At 40.5% G+C, this 21,135-nt stretch overlaps 1 protein-coding gene across 1 annotated transcript in view; it reads right to left on the bottom strand.

Moving 5' to 3' along the window:
• dock10 (dedicator of cytokinesis 10) overlaps nucleotides 1-21,135 on the bottom strand; it is a 163,097-nt gene that overhangs the window by 44,072 nt on the left and 97,890 nt on the right. The window contains exons 32-44 of the mRNA XM_088345771.1: nucleotides 20,624-20,740; nucleotides 20,443-20,560; nucleotides 16,891-17,012; nucleotides 13,934-14,048; nucleotides 13,782-13,848; nucleotides 12,990-13,037; nucleotides 12,506-12,607; nucleotides 11,337-11,449; nucleotides 6,857-6,972; nucleotides 4,878-5,015; nucleotides 2,210-2,392; nucleotides 528-638; nucleotides 237-452 (exon numbers count right to left, since the gene is read on the bottom strand). Of these exons, the coding sequence (XP_088201897.1) occupies nucleotides 237-452; nucleotides 528-638; nucleotides 2,210-2,392; nucleotides 4,878-5,015; nucleotides 6,857-6,972; nucleotides 11,337-11,449; nucleotides 12,506-12,607; nucleotides 12,990-13,037; nucleotides 13,782-13,848; nucleotides 13,934-14,048; nucleotides 16,891-17,012; nucleotides 20,443-20,560; nucleotides 20,624-20,740 (1,566 nt within the window). The remainder of the gene's footprint in view (nucleotides 1-236; nucleotides 453-527; nucleotides 639-2,209; nucleotides 2,393-4,877; nucleotides 5,016-6,856; nucleotides 6,973-11,336; nucleotides 11,450-12,505; nucleotides 12,608-12,989; nucleotides 13,038-13,781; nucleotides 13,849-13,933; nucleotides 14,049-16,890; nucleotides 17,013-20,442; nucleotides 20,561-20,623; nucleotides 20,741-21,135) is intronic.

Here is a 21,135-nt window from a genome sequence, read left to right as displayed (position 1 = left end):
ACAGTGTCTTTGTTCAAGGCGCCTGGCTTTGGCAACATCAAGTTGACATATTTCAACCTGCAGCTCGTTTTTCTCCTGCGCTTCTTTGAGCGTTGTCTCACGGGCCGGATTCAATCCCTTAGCGGGCCTGATCTGGCCCGCGGGCCGCCTGTTTGACGCCCCTGGTCTAGACTATGCAGGTAATGAAAAAAAACACCTGTAAATCCTGAGAAGTAGCAAATATCCTTAGCAAGTACCTCAGAGAGATCTCCGTTGCGTACATGGACCTTGGCCATGCTCTCTAACCAGGTACGCCGAAGCTCCGGCGTGCTAGCGTACGAGTTAGCCAAACTGTATTGAAGGTCCACCAACATTTCCGGATCCTTCTCGTGTTCCTTCATCTGCGCCGTGGCCATCAGGACCGTCCGGACCCTCTTGGTCAGGTCTTTGACCTCGGCCGGGAAGGGGGAATTCTGGAACCGGACCGAAGCAAACGACGGAAGAAGTTGATGGGTTTACTTGGACTTGTGAGAATCGACGATGGTCACCTTGAGTGGAGCATCTCCATTGGCGAAGTTGTTGACGATGGCCAAGGATTGCTGAAATCGGGAACCTCCGATGCCGGCATCGGCTATCAACTGACTCACAGCCTTGATTACCTAAAATACACAGTACCAGGTACCAAAGTAAATTGAATGCTGTTCTTAAACTGCTTGGAGAATATAGACGCTTTTGGTCCCTTTTGAAAGGAAAAGCTCCGAAGTTTTGTCCCAAACTGAAATAATCACTGCAAGTGCTACTAATATCGAGTCATCTGAGTAATAAGGTTTTTATTCTCATCTGTATAATTTAATTTTGCAAATAAAAGCCTGCAATTGAGTGTAGCATGGGCATTGGCTGACCATCAAAGGCGCCGTCGCAAGCGGCAGCCTTTCCAGCAGCTCCGTGTTATTTCGCACTTTTTGTGATTTGTTGTTTTAAGTGTCTGCTTCTGTCTTCGATGTATTTCGTCCCGTTTGACAACTACACTTCGGATGAGTTTCTATCCTATGGTGATGGGTTTTAACGCACAAAAATGCATCTATTCGAGGAATCAACTCCTTGCCCTGAAGAATTCTCGTGCCGGCGTGATGAGGGGGCCCTATCGTGGATGCGGAGCCGAAGCTAGCTAAGCGGCTAGTGGCGTTATAAGTCTCGGGCACCGTCCGTAATCATGGAAAATGTGAACTCTCTACCAAATAAGACCGACGAACTGGCTGTGCTAGTGAAAAACATCAAAGCGTCCAGAGAGTGCAGTTTGCTGTGTTTTACGGAAACGTGGCTATCGTCCTGTACGCTAACGTGGAGCTACCCGGCTTCAGCGCTGTTAGGGACAGAGACACAAAAGCCTGCGGGAAGCAGAGAGGAGGCGGACTCAATATCTACGTGAATCGAGGTGGTGTAACCCTGGGCACAAAGATTTCCATCTGCTGCAGGGACGTCGAACTTTTGGACTAACGTGTGACGTCATCCACTCCGCTGTTGCTAAACTACAAACACAGCACCCCGAGGCCATCCTGTTAATCCGTTAATAACCAACACAATGATACTGCTGGAAATGTGAATTTCCCTACGGGGATGAATAAAGTATCCATCTATCTATCTATCTATCTATCTATCTATCTATCTATCTATCTATCTAGCAATGGCATCTATGTTGGAAAACGGGTGAGACAGTAGCTTAAAGCCTCACCTGGTACCTTGTCAAAGTTGATGACAATCGTAAAAACTAAACATCTTTATTTATACATTTTTCTAAAGATCTGTCACGGAAATTCCTAAAATGGCCATTTGGAGACGACCAACTTACAGCTCTAAAATCTTTGCAACCACGCATTTTACTTTTGCCCAATTCTCAGACATTGTGAAAGAATTGTAAATGTTTTACTTATCTTTCCAGAAGTCAGTCACCGATTGTGCACACATTGAGCAACATTTACAACTCTTTCACGATGTCAAATACACGATTGCAGAGGTTGTAGAGCTGTAAACTGGTCATCTCCAAATGGACATTTTGTGTGTTCCAACTGTGATTCAATGTTAGTAGCACTTGCAGCGATTTTTTTCAATTTGGGATAATGGTTCAAGGACAGCATTCATTTTCCTTTGGGTACATCTTGGATCAGGTTAACATTTTTCATTTCATCCAAAGTGTAGTTTCATTTCATTTAATTTTTCCCGGTGGACTCGCCTGAAGATGGGATCGAACGATGGACTTCCCCTTGGTGAACTCGAAGTTCTTCCTCATGACGAAATAAAGCAGCGCCGCCGCTTCCGTCTGGGTGGAGCTGGAACGATGGTTGCAACATTTGAGGATCTCGTAGCAAAGGCAGCCGCAAAGGTCCGCCTTCCCCTGGAAGAAGGCGCTGGGGAACTAAACAAGAAGAGATAATAGAAAGTCACTTTTGGACTATTCGCATATTTGGTTTTATTTGTAGAAACATTCTAAAGCAAGGGTCTTAAACTCAATTCATTTGGGGGTCACTAGAGCTAGGATCTAGGTTTTCCACAAAAACATAGCTGTTCTTAAAGGTTCAGTGTTTTAGATCTGTCCACTAGATGTCACTGTCATGTGTAGTCCACCAGAAATGAGTCCAAAGAAGACTACAAACGATGGGGAAAAGCAAGCACATTGAAACAAGGCACAGTTTCATAGATTTCTGATTGGAGGATAGAATAAAACACATGCACGTAAGCCCATTCTGATTGGTTTAGACAGGAATCACGTATTTAAATGCAGTGTATAATGTCGATCGCTAGATGGCGTGGGACTATAATAAATAATACAAGAGCTTTTCTACAAAAACAGAGCTGTTCTTAAAGGGGCAGTGTTTTAGATCTGTCCACTAGATGTCACTGTCATATGTGGTCCACCAAAAATAAGTCCAAGGAAGACAACAAACGATGGGGAAAGGCAAGCACATTGAAACAAGGCAAGCGTGAGCCTCCTTCTTATACAGTTTCATAGATTTCTGATTGGAGGATAGAATAAAACACATGCACATAAGTGCAATCTGATTGGTTTAGACAGGAATCGCGTATTTCAATGCAGTGTATAATGTCGATCGCTAGATGGTGGGGGGACTATAATAAATGATACAAGAGCTAACAATTTACCTTTTTGCTATCTATTTAGCTTTGTTCTTAGCTTTCTATCGGACTAGATGGCTTTTTACTCTTTTAGCTAGCAGTATAGCTCCCTTTTTATTTTTTATCCTGTTTACCTTTCAAGCTAACTATCAAGCTACCTTTTTAGCTATTTAGCAAGCCATCCAGTTAGGATTTTACAGGTTTTGCATGCTACTTAGCTACCATTTTTGCTAGTAATCAAGATACATTTTGGGCCCCTTTCTAGCTAGCTATTTAGCTTTGTTCTTAGCTTTCTATCCGATTATTTCAATGGCATTTTACTCTTTTTGCTAGCGATCTGGCTCCCTTTTTGTTTTTTTACCCTGTTTACCTATCAAGCTACCTTTTTAGCTATTTAGCAAGCCATCCAGCTAGGATTTTACATGTTTTACATGCTACTTAGCTAACATTTTACCTTTCTGCTAGTAATCAGGATACATTTTGGGTGCCTTTCCAGCTAGCTATTTAGCTTTGTTTTTAGCTTTCTATCCGACAATTTAGATGGCTTTTTACTCCTTTTGCTAGCTAACTATTAAACTAACTTTTTAGCTATTTAGCAAGCCATCCAGCTAGGATTTTACATATGTTGCATGCTATTTAGCTAACATTTTACCTTTTTGCTAGTAATCAAGATATAATTTGGGTGCCTTTCTAGCTAGCTATTTAGCTTTGTTCTTAGCTTTCTATCAGACTAGATAGCTTTTTTACTGTTTTTGCTAGCAATCTAGCTCCCATTTCGTTTTTTACCCCGTTTACCTTTCAAGCTAACTATCAAGCTACCTTTTTAGCCATTTAGCAAGCCATCTAGCTAGGATTTTACACGTCTTGCATGCTACATAGCTAACATTTTACCTTTTTGCTAGTCATCGAGATACATTTTGGGCCCCTTTCTAGCTAGCTATTTAGCTTTGTTTTTAGCTTTCTATCCGACTATTTAGATGGCTTTTTAATCTTCTCGCTAGCTAACTATTAAACTTTTAAGCTCTTTATCAAACTATCCAGCGAAGATTTTGGATGTTTTGCATGCTACTTAGCTAACATTTTACCTTTTTGCTAGTCATCGAGATACATTTTGGGCGCCTTTCTAGCTAGCTATTTAGCTCTGTTTTTAGCTTTCTATCCGACAATTTAGATGGCTTTTTACTCCTTTCGCTAGCTAACTATTAAGCTAACTTTTAGCTATTTAGCAAGCCATCCAGCTAGGATTTTACATGTTTTGCATGCTACTTAGCTAACATTTTAACTTTTTGCTAGTCATCAAGATAGAATTTGGGTGCCTTTCTAGCTAGCTATTTAGCTTTGTTTTTAGCTTTCTATCCGACTATTTAGATGGCTTTTTACTCTTTTCGCTAGCTAACTATTAAGCTAACTTTTAAGCTATTTAGCAAACTATACAGCGAAGATTTTGGATGTTTTGCATGCTACTTAGCTAACATTTTACCTTTTTGCTAGTCATCGAGATACATTTTGGGCGCCTTTCTAGCTAGCTATTTAGCTCTGTTTTTAGCTTTCTATCCGACAATTTAGATGGCTTTTTACTCCTCTCGCTAGCTAAATATTAAGCTAACTTTTTAGCTAATTAGCAAGGCTAGGACCCCTGACCTATGGCTACTGTATATAGCTACGGAACTACATTTTCCATAGGCCTTCAAAAAGCAAATGGCGGCCAGCAAGGATTCCAAATTGAGAAAAATGTCCGGCGAATAAAAAAACCGGCTTGTAGGAAAAACCTTTTGCACGAAGAGCCTGAGCGCGGCGAAGACGTGGCGAAGGGTGGCAGTGGATTGGTTGATTTGGAAAAAGAGTAAATAGGTGTCCAGCACCTTCTTCATCAGTGCGTTCTGCCCATCATCAAGAAGTAGCTGCTTCTGGAAAACAATATGCAAGAAGATTTTTAACTATTCTGAGAAGAGCTGCCACTAGGGGGCAGTAGTGCATTGTGTTGAAAAGGACTTTGGAGCCCAAAAAAATGTCACAATCCCGTAAAATTCGCCTAAATTTTCAATCCAGGGCGCCGCTTTCTGCATTTGCGTGTATAATTGTAGCCTAAATTACGCACATTCACTATGGATCCAAAGCTTGCAGTGACGCTAAAGGGAGAAGCAAAATTAAGATAACCATGGAAAGGAAATACAAAGAAGGCACACCAACGGCTACCTTAATTGCATGGCTTTAACTAATCGATGTTTGTGACAATTTTTAAGAATAAGCCCAAATCTTAGAAGGGCATGAGCAATTTCAATCCCTTACGTCCACTAAATCCACCCACCACTCCACTGTACCAGCTCAATGTCAAGAATGTACAGTAAATACATTTGCATTTTTTTTTAATTATTATTTTTGATTATGTACTATTTTGTTATTTTAATGTTTTTATGTCAGATATCCAGGGTTCGTGAACCCTTCTCCAGGGCTTCCACTCAGTTTTCTTAGGCTATTGCAGGCTAAGGACTGTGAAAACATCTTGCGATTGGCCAAGAGTGGTGTCAATCAAAAGATCAAAGACTAACAGCCATTTTAAATCATTTTACTAGTCTGTTTTTTGGTAAACGGGAATTATGGGGCCAAACAGACAAATGACAACAAGGATTGTCAACCAATGCAGGTATGCTTTTAGGCGGATTTTTTTTTTTTTTTTTTTTTTTTTTTTAAATCTTTCAGTATTATCGTGTTTTTTTGAAGAAAATATTTTACACGGTTGGATTCACTGGACTGTTGCGAATATTTCGAGAACGGTTGACTATTAGAGCAGGTTATTAGTGAGCTATGCTAGCTTTAGAGTTTTCTGGTATCTTGTTTCAAACAGTTTCTGTGATGAGTACATTATGAAATGGTATTTTGAAATGGTCTTCATATCTTGAATCCCAAGACTTTCCAAAGATATACTGTATGGAATGATATATTTCAATAACTGGTGACAACGTGAAGACACCTATTTGCTTCTCAACAGTCTAAAAGCCTGCAGGTTTTAAAGGGTTAAATTATATAGTGTATTTTAAGCTTTTTATTACAAAGAATATACATTTATTATTGGCAGATGGTTGGTAGGTTGGTTGCTTGGTTGGATCCCTTAACCGCTAGGGCCATAGGGGCACCATTTCCTGTGGTGTATCTTGGGCAACTACAGCCTGGTGACACCACCTGGTCTCAGACTGGGGACCTTTCGCATGTCAAGCGAATACTGGTTGATTATTTTGCCCATTTTAAAAGGACACAATTCTTTGCATATATGTTCTTGTTGCATTCACAAAGGCCAGGGAATTCAACCGTATAAAATAGTTACTCCAAAATACACGATTAAAAAAAAAAAAAAAAATCCGCCTAAAAGCATTCCTGCATTATTTGACTATCCTTGTACTAATCTGTCTGTTTCGCCCCATAACTCCCTTTTACAAGTAAACAGACTCGTAAAAGTATTTCCCATGTTGCCGTTAGCCTCTGAACTTTCGATTGACACCGTTCTCAACCAATTGCAGCTTTTTTTTCACAGTCCACAGCCCTCCTTTAGCTCCAAACATCTTTAGCCAGGAAAAAAAAGACGCAAAGCATCTCAATATATCTTTTTAGGTGCGATTCAATTAACTTTGGATTGGGATTTTAGGCGAATTTCTCAGGATTTTTGAGGGGTTCACAAAGCAGTGGTAGGGTCTCTCCAGAGCACAGTGTGCGGTGTCACTTTAAGAATGGTAAAACTGATAAGAAGTCCAACCTTGTGATGATGCACAAAAAGCTCCAGAACATCCAGGACAGTTAGCGCAACCTCCGTAGACAAATTGGCCTCAACGTCAGTGGGACTCAGGCAGTCCCCATCTTGGATGTTCCCGTCTAGACAAAAACAAACAGGGGAATTTATAGGGTTCCTACAGCTTAAGTCAAGTTCAATTCAAGACTTTTCTTAATTCTTTTTTAAAACAAATTTAAGACCAAGTTGACAAAAACAACAATTGAAACAAATAAAACAAAAAAAGACAACAATTTATAAATATCATTAAATCTTAGTAATGTTTTTTAAGACTTTCAAAAATTGTCATGGTTGCCATGGCGCCCAATGGCCGCGCCCGTGTGTGTCACGGTTGCCATGGTGCCCAATTGGCCCCGCCCGTGTGGCACCAGTTGCGGCTGGTTGTGAGATTGGCTTTCTGTCTATACAAAGCTTAGCGCTCTCTTGCTTCGGTTGTCAGCCCGTCAAATTAACTTCTGGCCAACAAGACGTAGGTTCTGACTCTCTCCTGTCTTCCTGTTGATATCTTCAGTCCGGTATTGTTCCCGTTTATTGTTGTCGTGTTTAATTTCAGGTTCCAGTTTTGTTTCCGTCTGTTTTTGTCCTGTTTATTATTTTCTCCCAACGAACTTCTGACCCACAAAACGTGGGTTCTGACTCGCTCCTGTCTTCCTGTTGATATCTTCAGCCTGGCATTGTTCCTGTTTAATTTCGGGTTCCAGTTTTATTTCTGTCTATTTTGGTCCTGTTTATTATTTTCTCCAGTTTTCATCCTCGTCTAGTTTCTCCTGTCGATTATCGATATCCTGATTCCCGAATCCTGTCTATCCCTTCCTGTCCGGTATCGATCCCATCTGTCCGATATCAACTCGGGCAATTGGAATCGGTCTCTGGCTTCCTGTCCTTCCACGCCAGACTACTGCCTAACATGCATGACTCCCCATTTCCCGTAAAATAAAAGGCTTGTGTGAGAAATGTCACGCGTTTGGGTCCTGATCCTGTTCTGGCTCATTACATTTTCCTTTTTTGCTTTCTTTCACCCAGCTTTTCTTTTCATTCCTGTTTTATCTTCTTGCCTCTTTTTCTTATTTCCTCTTCTGTTTTTTATTCTTTTATTTATAATACCTTTAGTCCTTCTTTTTGTCTTTCTTTAAGAAATACTGGGTAAAAATGGGAAGAAAAAGGCTGCTTTTCGCTTACTTGTGTGAGAAATGTCACGCGTTTGGGTCCTGATCCTGTTCTGGTTCTATACATGTTCCTTTTTTGCTTTCTTTCACTCAGCTTTTCTTTTCATTCCTGTTTTATCTTCTTTGCCTCTTTTTCTTATTTCCTCTTCTGTTTTTTATTCTTTTATTTATAATACCGTTAGTCCTTCTTTTTGTCTTTCTTTAAGAAATACTGGGTAAAAATGGGAAGAAAAAGGCTGCTTTTCGCTTACTTGTGTATAAAACGTCACGCGTTTGGGTCCTGATCCTGTTCCGGTTCTTGACAACATCATTGTTTTGATAGTTCCGTTATCGCGGTCATGCCACGTTGACACGAAAGTAAATCAATGAATTATTAAAGAGAACAATTTATAAATGTCACTAAATCTTTTTAGCTAAAACAAATATAAATCGTAGTAATATGTTTTAAGACTTTCAAAAATTGGATTGAAGACATTTGAAAACCAATTAAGGCCTTAAGTTTCAAATCAACTTTTAGGAAACAAATGATAGTTTAGGAACAAATCAAATATTCATAACCAGGGTTGGGTAGGGTTACTTTAAATCAGGGGTGTCAAACTCATTTGAACTCGGGGGCCACACCATAGAACAAACATTCAGTCGGGGGCCGGACTAGTAGATTAAAGAGAAAGAAAAAGAGAGATAAAGAAATAAGAGAAAGAGGGAGGGAAAAGGAGAGAGGGTGGCACAAAGAAAGAAAGAGAGAGAGAGAGAGAGAGAGAGGGGGAAAAGAAAGGGAGAGGAAGAAAGAAAGCCAAAGAGAAAGAGAAAGACAGAAGGAGAGAAAAGAGAAAAGAAAGCGCAAAGGGTATGAAGAGAGAAAGAGAAAAGAGAGAAAAGGAAAAAAGGGAAGTTAGAGCAAATGAAGTTAAAAAGACAGAGAGAGAAAGAGACAAAGAGCAAAAAAGGAAGAGAAAGAGACACAGAGAGTGAAAGAGACGGAGACAGAGTTGGAGAAAAGGGGTGGAAAAGAGAGAGAGAGAGAGAGCGTGAGAAACAAAACATAAAAAGTCCTGAGAGAGGGAGAAAAGAAAGGGAGAGGAAGAAAGAAATCCAAAGAGAAACAGAAAGACAGAAAAGAGAAAAGAAAGCGCGAAGGGTATGAAGAAAGTAAGAGAAAAGAGAGAAAAGGATAAAAGGACACACAGAGAGAAAGAGACAAAGAGCAACAAAGGAAGAGAAAAAGAGACACAGAGAGTGAAAGAGACGGAGACAGAGTGAGAGAAAGAGAGAAAGAGAGAGACAGAGTGGGAGAAAGAGAGAGAGAGAGAGAGAGTCAGAGAGAGACAGTGATTGTTATTATTACCTGATTACTTTTTTTTTTAACAAAGATTTACCACATTCCAAAATTTTCGTCAGGCAGATCCGCCATTGTTGTTTTGGTCTCTTTTTTTGACACCAAATTGTCATTATTACACGACAGGGTTGGGTAGGGTAACTTTAACTGGATTACTTTCAATGACTTTTGGATTACTACAACACCAAATATGCTAATAAAAGACAAAAAAAACTAAATATGAAATAAATACAATAAATAACATATTCAAAATCTGACAACATATTCCAATCCAATTAGGGCAGCAGTAAGATCTCGGCGGCGTCAGTCATTCATCTGTCACTCATCCTCCGTTTCTGGCTTTCGCACTCTCGTATTTGTTTAGGTGAGTATCTTGTTTACGACCGCTTTCAGGTTCCATCCCCTAAAACAGGGATCGGGAACCTTTTTGACCGAAAGAGCCATAATGGGAAAATATTTGGATTGGTTTTTGAGATAGCCATACCATATATTCAGGGTTGGGTAGGGTTACTTTAACTGGATTACTCTCAATTACTTTTTGATTACTCCAATACCAAATATTCTAATAAAAGACAAAAGAAACTAAAAATGAATAAAATGACTCAATTTTGTGCAGGCTTGGAGAGTAACGGAATACACGGAACGGCAAAAATGATGTTTGGATTGATTTTCATTTTGTTTCTGTCGCATTTGATGTTCGTTTTGCCGGAGATCAAAGCCAGGAGAGAAAGCTTACCACGTGTTGTGAGTCATTGTTTTATTCATATTTAGTTTCTTTTGTCTTTTACTAGCATATTTGGTATTGGAGTAATCCAAAAGTCATTGAAAGTAATCAAGTTAAAGTAACCCTGTTCATAACTGTGACTACTAGGGTTGGGAATATCACCTTTATTCTGCCGGGACGTTACAGCATTGTTTATTCAGTCGTTACAACGCTGTTACTGATGGTCAAAAGTGTTGCGTCAAAAACATTTTTTTTACAATTTTGTATATTTTTACGAATGTTTTCTGCGTACGTTTTACATTTTGTGAATGGTAAATGAGTTTACGCACGTTTTTTTGTGTTTCTACGTGTTTTCTATGTTTTGTGTGTATTTACTTTACTTTACTTATTTTTGTGCGGGTTTATGTACAAGCTGATTATTATTTTATTATATTGCGAACTGTATATTTTTGTTGCACTTCAAGTGTAGCATCAATTGTCATGATTTGTCAAGTGCCCTCACCTGCGCTCACTCTTTCAGCCCCAGCTGCCACTCGATCCCTAATTCGTCCTCCTCTATTTAAGCACGTCATTCTCTTTCACTCCTTGTAGGTCCGTCAGCACACCTCCGCACATGCAAAGCAAGCACTTTTTGACTCTGGATCCCGTTCTCTTCCCGACCTGTTCCTGTATCCTGCTTGTTTCCGTCCCCTGTTTCCTGTATCGATCCCCTGTCCCTGGCTTCTCGCTCGTCTCCGGTTACCTGACTCGTTTCGCTCTCCGACTACGCTCCATTCTCCCGTCTACCCGACTTCTTCCGATCTCCGACCACGCTCCGCCTCTCGTCCAGGCCACCCGACTTGTTCCGGTCTCCGACCACGCTCCGTCTCCCGTCCCGGCTGCCCGACTTGCTTCCGATCCCCAACCACGCTTCGTTTGCGAAGGCTTCCCACTCCTCCTTAAATCTCAAACATTTTCTATAAAACGATGGGCAGCATTTTGTTCAAAGCTTGAAATAAAATTATAGCTGTATTATATTTGATAACGCCCTAAAACATGAACAACTTAGACTACTGATACGGTTCTTGCGTATGACCCAGCTACCCAGCCTTGTGAATAATACGCAGTACTCGTTTTTGTACTCTAACTATCGGTTCTACTGTATTTTGATGAGTGTTTCCCACAATAGGTCAAGCATGGGCGGACCCAAGTGCAGAACAAAGTACGTCCTTATCGTCCTACCGGTCTCCATCATCTGCAGCAGTTTGGGGTTGGTGAGGGCGTTCTTGCCCCGGATGATGGGCATGGTATGGGAGCGTGCCTGGCGGTGGCCGTCCCCTGCCGAGGAAGCCATCCTGACGGAAAAAAACATAATAATAATAAAAAATCTTTAGAGTGGAAGAAACAATTCATTAGGTACGCCTTGGGATAGCCCATTTCGTCCTAAGACTAAATCTTGTAATTTCCTCTCAAACATGATCATAATAACAGTAAATGATATATATATGGAATGTAGTACTCAATTTGCATAGTGCTGTTACATTGTGAATCTTCAAATGCTGCTTATGATAGCTAAATTGGTGAAAATTTAATTATAGATAGATAGATGGATTAGATAGATAGATAGATGTCTAGATAGATAGATGTCTAGATAGATAGATAGATAGGTGGATAGATGTCTAGATAGGTAGATAGATGTCTAGATAGATGTCTAGATAGACAGATGGATGTCTAGATAGATAGATAGATTTCTAGATATATGTCTAGATAGATAGATGTCTAGATAGGTAGATCGATCGATAGATGTCTACATAGATGTCTAGATAGATAGATAGATAGTGGTCGAGATAGATAGATAGATGGTGGTCTAGATAGATAGGTAGATAGTGGTCTAGATGTCTAGATGTCTAGATGTCTAGATGTCTAGATGTCTAGATAGATAGATAGATAGATAGATAGATAGATAGATGTCTAGATAGATGGATAGATAGATAGATGTCTAGATAGGTAGATCGATAGATGTCTAGATAGGTAGATCGATCGATAGATGTCTGTATGGATCGATCGATAGATGTCTAGATAGATGTCTAGATAGATAGATACATAGTGGTCGAGATAGATAAATAGATGGTGGTCTAGATAGTTGATAGATAGTGGTCTAGATAGATAGGTAGATAGTGGTCTAGATGTCTAGATAGGTAGATAGATAGATAGATAGACAAACATGGCAACAATTTCAAGCATTTTCAAGCACAAAATTCAAGGGTTAGTGTTGGATTCAAATTCAAGCATTCTCAAGGATCTCAAGCACTAGTAGCAACCCTGGATTTTGAAGAATAGCAAGGGTTAAAAGGATAATTCAAATAGTTTAGCGAAAAGATTGTGGCACAAGCTGCATGAGAGGGAGTTACCATTGCGGGAGGATGCTGGAGGGCTGGGAGGGATGGTTAGGGACCTTCAGGGTACCATTGGCGTGGGTGGACTGGGCCAGCTTTAGTGCCGCAGCTAGCTTCCTGTTCAGGAGCCAATCACATCACAGCTAATGTTAGTAGGGCTTTGTGAGCAAAACAACATGAATTTAATCTATTTTTCTCACTTACATTTGGAACAAAAGTCTATCAAACATGGCTGGGGACAGAACATTTTCATGTATTTCTACTAAAATCAGTGTAGTATGTTTAAAATCAAATTATCCTGTATAAATATCACTGTTTCCTATGTTAGAGGGTAGTTAAGCATACAATAAAATCTTTAAAAACCCAACCCTAACTCTAACCCTAACCCCTAACCTTAAAACACATGATTAAAATTCAAGCATTCAAGGATTTCAAGCACCTGTACGAACCCTGTATTTGGCAATTATTTGGAGTGTGTGCAGCTGAAAAGGATGCATACCTGGCAATATGGCGTTTGCCCATGAACCTGAAGTGCTGCAGACAAAGCCTTAAAAAAAGAAAAATAATCATCATGAACAAACCCTCATCATGGAAAAGGTGTCAATAGAAAGGGGAGCGCTAAATGCCGTATTGGAATCGTTTTAAAAGTCCGTTTTTTTTTAAAGGGAGACTTGGATTGAAACTAACTGATTACTAGAAGTGACGTCCAACATAATGGACATGCTTTTAGGGGTTCAAAATAAGAATTTAAATTTAAAAGGTAGGAATGGTCAGTACCTGCAAAAATAAAAGTGTTTTAAAATGTGTAAAGTAGGCTTAAACGTATTTGCTCAAGGTGTGTATTTCTAATCAGTTTGATGTTCCTTTCTGCGTCTCTTAGTCTTCCTGTCTTCGTTTAAAGGTGTTGTTACTTTTTCAGGGGGTTGGTCTTTTTTCTCAACATACCAGTACTTTTCTATGTCTTGTGATCTCAATAAAACGCAGAGTCAGACGTGTGGGGGGTGTCCCTGAGAGTGAGTAAGAGTATGGAAAGAGCTCATCTCCCCGGCTGCAGCTGGTTAAAAAACTTAACAAGTTTCTTGCCTGGTGTATTTTCTAGCGTTAGCCAATTTTTAGAGCTCTCCCACACGTCAGTGGTGTTTTTTAGACCCCACAAATGATAAATCGAGTATCTAAACAGTTGGTAATTAACGATTGTGTCATTTTTTGAGTAAATGCTAAGTTACTGCAATAAAAATAAAGTTTAAACCCAATTTTAAATACATGCTATCATGAAAGAAGAAATACTTACTCCAATATTTTAAAGAAGTCCAAGATCTCCTGGTGGATGGCCCGGTGCCAGTAGGACACCAGCACATCTGCAAAAAAAAAAACAAATAAAGAAAATTAAAAAGAAACATGATATTGCTAGAAGTAAATCCTTCGTGAATACAGAGTACTTACCTTCGGAGATGGTTTTCATGATGTGCAAGAAGCACATGAGGAGACCCCGCGTCTCGGCCTGGTCCAGTTTGTCACAACGAGACCCGTAGCCGATGAGTGACTGAGGTCGTGCAAACTGAAAGAAAGCAGGGAGAGGGAACTATGTAGCATCAAGTCAATAACTATAAGAAATTCAAGTAGTTGAACCCCTTGATGTTCCCATGGCCCGCTGGCAAGCCATCAGACCAGGGGTCAGGAGCCTTTTTCACCCAAAGAGCCATAAAAGCAAATGTTTTAAGACTATTTATCTGTCTCTGTCCGTCTGTCTGTTTGCCTGTCTGTCCATCTATCTGTCTACCTTGGTTATATCCCTCAAGAGGGGTGACCAGCAGCAAGACAAACACATACAAAAATAAAGAAAATTTTAAAAAAGGGAAAAAATAGCAAAAAACATACGCAAACATTTTTGGACCATGGCCACCACAAATGCCCAAACACCCAAACAAGTTAGGCAATTTGGCACCTAAGTCGGTCATGCTTTTGTCCCTCCAGATGAAACGGGACACAAGAAAACGGCCGTGTCACTCGGGTCAGAGTGACACAACACACTCTTCTGTTCAACAGCAGGGCCCGACAGCTTTCACTGGTTTACCCCTGCCGCATCATACAAGTGCCCTGCCCATCCTTTAAAATGCGTCTAAACATCCCTCTATGCTTTCGCAACACCTCTCCACTTATTCCTATCACCAACAAGAGCTTTAGCTTCCACTAGATTTCGACCTCTTTCCTGCAGTACACTTGTAACATTAACAGTCCACGTCAATGGCGGCCTTCCTCTTGGTCTCCTTCCATTGTCTTCTGCTCTGTAGATCCTCTTCAACATTCGCTCCTCATCCATCCTCTCCATGTATCCGAACCAACCGAGTACTCTCTTAACCACACGCTTGCTCAGTTCCACGACTACTCCAGTTCCTTCTCTCACCATTTCATTTCTCAATCTGTCCAATCTTGTCGCTTCTAACATACTCCTCAAACACTTCATCTCAAAAACATTTCATTTCCTTCTCAAATCTGCGTTCAGGCTCCAAGACTCTGCACCATACAACACAGTCGGCACAATCACACTCCCATACGGTCCCCTCTTAACATCCATACTCACACTCTTGTTGCTCATCACTCTCCTCAGAGCACCCAAAACCTTGCTTCCTTGATTTATCCCCCCTCGTGGGAGGTGGCTAGATTCAAGAACACACTCACATTCTTTCCGGGAGATTGATAAAGAGGAGAGAATTCCCAGCCCCTTTTCCCATGTGTCGCAACACCTGAGGTTAGAAGTCATTAGGTGACCAAACCTACCAATTCCAACCCCTAATGCCGATCGCCAAGCAGGAAGGCAACCAGGGACCTCCCTACCACCAAGGTCACCAAAATACAGCAAAACTGCCATGCCCGCTCTCCAGACAACAGCTAATTCTTCAGCGTTATTTATTTCACTGTGTGATGTTTGATGATTTGAGAAAACGTATGAAATAGTAATAATGCCAGAGCCTATGTCCCATATCTGTCATGATTACTGATGCGGGGCACCTGAGTCTGCTCCGTTGATTGGCTGTTGTACACTTTATAAACCCCCACCTTCCTGTCATCATTCGTCAGATCGTCTGCGAACCTTTGCTACACGCAAGGCAAGCTTTTTGGACTCCTGACTCTACCCTGCCCTGTTTTCCATCTGGATCCCGTTGCCGACCTCTTTTCTGAACCCGTTTACGTATTTGCTCCTCCGTCCCGGCCATCGACCAGTCTTTTCTCGCTCTCGACACTGCTTTCGCTCGCCACAAAAGGGCCTCCTTTGCGTTCCCAGCAATCTGCTACCCGTGACCGACGATCATCGGATTGCGAGCCCTTTCCTCCTTCTAAATAAAGCTGAGTAAAACAAACGCTATTGGGTCCCGTTTCCGTTCCTGGTCCGTGACAATATCATTATAAAAATTGGTCTCCCTCCTGCAGTTACTTAAGAGTGTCCAGGCTCCTTTTGACTTAAATAACGGTTTCAAAACAATGTGCGAGCAATGTTACTTTGTATAAATGTCACAAAATACTTCAATCGGGGATAACAGCGTATTTACCTTCAGTGCAGACGGCGCTGGGCAAAGTTGAAAGAGTGCACACGGGCTAAGTATAGCTCCGCCCATCCCTACCTCTTACCCAATCAAATGTCTCTATATTCTTTGCTAGAGCGTTATAAGGTCGTGCATTTACATATCATTTTCCAAAGGAGACGCACAGAGAACACAAGAAAAATGGAGAAGTGGTGAGGAATCGAGCCAAAACCTCAGCCACAGAAGAAATATTCAAAAGAAGCTAACAAAATTGATGATGCTACGAAACGTAAACGTACATTAAAAGTATCGTGGAAAAAGGAGTTCACATGTTTTTTTTTTTCAAATCAAACATTTGCTTTATTCCGATTTTGAAATCCTTGTTGGATTTGTAAACTTCGCTTTGTTTGGCAATTTGCATACTCGGCAGCCAATCAGAAGCCTGCATCGAATAACTTCCTGCTTCCGGACTTTCCCGAGCGTTATAAGGTCGTGCATTTGCATATCATTTTCCAAAGTAGACGCACAGAGAACGCAAGAAAAATGGATAAGTGGTTAGGAATCGAGCCAAAACCTCAGCCCCGGAAGAAGCATTCAAAAGAAGCTAACAAAATGTATGACGCTACAAAACGTAAAAGTACATTACGTTGAAAGAGGAGTTCACGTGGCTTGTAGATTATTATAAACTTAATTTGAAATGGTTGTTGTTATATATTCTGATGATCAATCCTTAATACTTTGCAACAATGGTTTTTTTTTTATGCAATGAGTCGTTTTTTTGTGTTTCAAGTTGGGCAAAACGGGGCAGGCAACTTTATGGCTGGGCAGGAAATTCAAATACACTGTATCTCAAACATCCAGAATGAAAGGAGCTCTCACCTTCTCACATCCATCCATCTTCTCACTGTTCCTGTCACTGTTGCTGGGGTTGGAGTCCACGCTGATCAAGGAACCCCGAGAATCGGCCTGGTTTCCCGTAGCAACCGCCAAAGATGAGAAAGCTGGCGAAGGACAAAAGGCGTTGGTGACTTCATTCACACTTTCTTTTGATTCCACAAACAGACTGAGGAGATCATTTCTTCCTCATGCCATGAGGCTCTTTAACTCCACCCGGGGGAGCAAAAGCCCACATGAAACCCCACCCCCACATTTGACTTTCACCCTATTTTTATGACAGTGTGTATTTTCCGTAGCACTATTTAAATATTCAATATCAAAACATTATATTGGGTATTTTTGTATTCTATATCTTTTATTTTATTATCTTATTTTTCAACACAAGGATACTGCTGGAAGTGTCAATTTCCCTACGGGGATGAATCAAGTATCTATGGTATCTATGGTATCTACGGTATCCATCTATCTATGGCATCTACGGTATCTATCTATCTATGGTATCTATCATATCTATGGTAGATAGATAGATAGATACTTTATTCATCCCCGCAGGGAAATTCACATAATTCAACATCTATTTATTGTATCTATGGTATTTATCTATTGTATCTATGGTATCTATGGTATCCATGGTATCAATGGTATCTATCGTATATTTGGTATCTATGGTATCTATCTATCTATGGTATCTATGGTGTATATGATATCTATCGTATCAATGGTATCTATCTATCTATGGTAACTATGGTATCTATGGTATCTATGGTATCTATTGTATCTATGGTATCTATCTATCTATGGTATCTATGGTATCCATCTATCTATAGTATCTACGGTATCTATCTATCTATCTATCTATGGTATCTATCATATCTATGGAAGATTGATAGATAGATACTTTACTCATCCCCGCAGGGAAATTCACATAATTCAACATCTATTTATTGTATCTATGGTATCTATCTATTGTATCTATGGTATATATGGTATCCATGGTATCAATGGTATCTATCGTATATTTGGTATCTATGGTATCTATCTATCTATGGTATCTATGGTGTATATGATATCTATCGTATCAATGGTATCTCTCTATCTATGGTAACTATGGTATCTATTGTATCTATGGTATCTATCTATCTATGGTATCTATGGTATCCATCTATCTATAGTATCTACGGTATCTATCTATCTATCTATCTATGGTATCTATCATATCTATGGTAGATTGATAGATAGATAGATACTTTATTCATCCCCGCAGGGAAATTCACATAATTCAACATCTATTTATTGTATCTATGGTATTTATCTATTGTATCTATGGTATCTATGGTATCCATGGTATCCATGGTATCAATGGTATCTATCGTATATTTGGTTATCTATGGTATCTATGGTATATATGATATCTATCGTATAAATGGTATCTATCTATCTATGGTACCTATGGTATCTATTGTATCTATGGTATCTATGGTATCCATCTATCTATGGTATCTACGGTATCTATCTATCTATGGTATCTATCATATCTATGGTAGATAGATAGATAGATAGATACTTTATTCATCCCTGCAGGGAAATTCACATAATTCAACATCTATTTATTGTATCTATGGTATCTATGGTATCTATCTATTGTATCTATGGTATCTATGGTATCTATGGTATCTATGGTATTTATGATATCTATCGTATCAATGGTATCTATCTATCTATGGTAACTATGGTATCTATGGTATCTATCTATCTATTTATTGTATCTATGGTATCTATCTATTGTATCTATGGTATCTGTGGTATCCATCTATCTATGGTATCTACGGTATCTATCTATCTATGGTATCTATCATATCTATGGTAGATAGATAGATACTTTGTTCATCCCCGCAGGGAAATTCACATAATTCAACATCTATTTATTGTATCTATGGTATCTATCTATTGTATCTATGGTATCTATGGTATCTATGGTCTATATGATATGTATCGTATCAATGGTATCTATCTATTTATGGTAACTATGGTATCCATGGTATCTATCTATCTATCTATTTATTGTATCTATGGTATCTATCTATTGTATCTATGGTATCAATTGTATCTATAGTATCTATGGTATCTATCTATCGATTCACTCCTTCGCAGATTTTTAAATGGAATGATTTTGTCTTTGTCGTTAATATCCTTGTATCGTGCATTATGTTTAGCGGGGACAGAGTGAGGAGGTTGCCCTGAGCTGGGTGTAGATCGGGCCTAAAAATTCCAGCCCGACCTGACCCGAGGCTAAAAAAGCCTGAACCCAATTTGAGAAACAAAGCCCGAAAAAAACCTCAACATTTTACATTTGTCGAGAGGAAAGGTTATTTTGCTTGTCTCAGACAAAAAACAGCCCGGCGCTGAGGCTCACAATTCGGCAGCATACTCTCCGAAGTCATCAGGGTAGCGTGCATGTTGTGCAGGTCTTTCATGGGGTAAAGAAACATATAACACGTGGCGAGTGGATTATTATAACGACAACAAAATCAGCAAGAGAGAGAGAGAGAGAGAGACTCCATTCCGACCATTCCCAACTTCATGATTGACATTTCATCTTACATCTAGACAAGGCTAGGCTTACGTCTGCTGCCTCCCAAAACAAACTGCAGCAAAGCGCCAGATCACTTTTAGCGGATTGTTACATCGAAAAAAAATTCATCGTTTAAATCGGAAATAAAAGTCAGAATAACGCAACAACGCGGGATCGATACCGGATACTGGAGAAAGATATCAGACAGGACGAGACAGGAGGGATCGATACCAGATACTGGAGACTGGAGTCAGATATCAAACAGGACGAGATAGACGGGATCGATACCAGACACTGGGGACTGGAGTCGGATATCAAACAGGACGAGATAGACGGGATCAATACTGGACAGGATGCACAAGCAGAATACCGGACAGAGTGAAAACACACGTCTTGTGGGCGCAGAGGTTCGTTGACAGACTGACAAGGGGTGAGTGAGAGCACTGAGCTTAAATAGAAAGGAAGCTAATCAGGCAACCAGCCGCAGCTGGCGCCCAACAGGCGGGGCCAAGTGAGGGCTATGGGCAACCGTGACATGCTGCTGATCCAACCTACTGCTAACAATTCTGCTAAAAACTCCCCGAAGCCCCCGCTGCGGACCGTGAATCTTGCTAACGCCAAGTCAATTAGCCATGAAACGGATGACCTGGAGCAACAACTTGTGAGAAACTACTACTTTTGAACAGTTTTATTTTAATCCTCGCTGAGATCTGAATTCATTTGAGGATGCTCGTCGGCCGCTCTCTAAATTGCTTTCTATACTGAAATTTTCTATAATGACAATAAAACCATTCATTTTACTGCAGTAGTTGTTATTGTGTCACAGTTGTATACTCTCAGTCGGTGATTACGTGATCTGGAGTTAAGTTTAACCCTTGGGGACTTTGACGAACGCTACTTTGCAGTTTTTGCCATTCATCTCAGGGAAAACTGAGGGATCTCCGTATTGAAGCTCACAGTACCTGTGATGGAGTTGAGCACCTCCTTGGAAAAGGAAGCATCCACTGAGTTCCCGTGGCGAGGAACAGGGAGGGTCCCTCCTGCCACGCCGCCCCCGACGCTGAGGTCGTCTCGGGAGCCCTGCCAGAAAGAATTGAACTTGAGTTTCCAGCACCTACGCACGTGCCATGTTGTGTAGTTCACCTGATCGCTCGCCGTCAAGTAAATGGGAAAAAGGTCCCTGAGGAAGAAACGGGGCATGTTGTCCAGGATCAGGCCGTAGAGAGGAAGGTAAAGTGAAGCGATCCTGGCCTGCTTCTCCTGAAAATCAAAATTGCATTTGAAAACGTCACCTGATACTGCGAGGATCTGGTATCTAAGACCACGCCCAAAGAGGTATGATCTGGTCAAGCATGCCCTGTCCATATAAAAAGAGGAGCTGATCGACAGTAGGTCTTCTTTTCTGCTACCTGGCTGGCTGGCTCACTGACTCGTTGCGCGTCGGCCCTGTGTTCAGCACTTTGGCCATACCTTGCGACCATCGGGAGCACAAGACCAAATCTCTCCACAACAACAAATAAGAGGAAGGTTTCAGATTTAACACCATGTTTGCTGGTTCTTGGGATTGAGTGTTTTTTATTGTACAAGGGAATCTACCCAAATCGACTAGCATTATAGCGGGAAACTTTCCTTTTGTGCTAGTAACTTTCAGTGGT

Source organism: Urocampus carinirostris, chromosome 10 (genome assembly GCF_059441175.1).
Source record: "Urocampus carinirostris isolate Australia breed hairy pipefish chromosome 10, RoL_Ucar_1.0, whole genome shotgun sequence".
Taxonomy (NCBI): domain Eukaryota; kingdom Metazoa; phylum Chordata; class Actinopteri; order Syngnathiformes; family Syngnathidae; genus Urocampus; species Urocampus carinirostris.
Note: the sequence above shows the minus strand (reverse complement) of the source record. Positions and strands in the feature narration are given on the sequence as shown.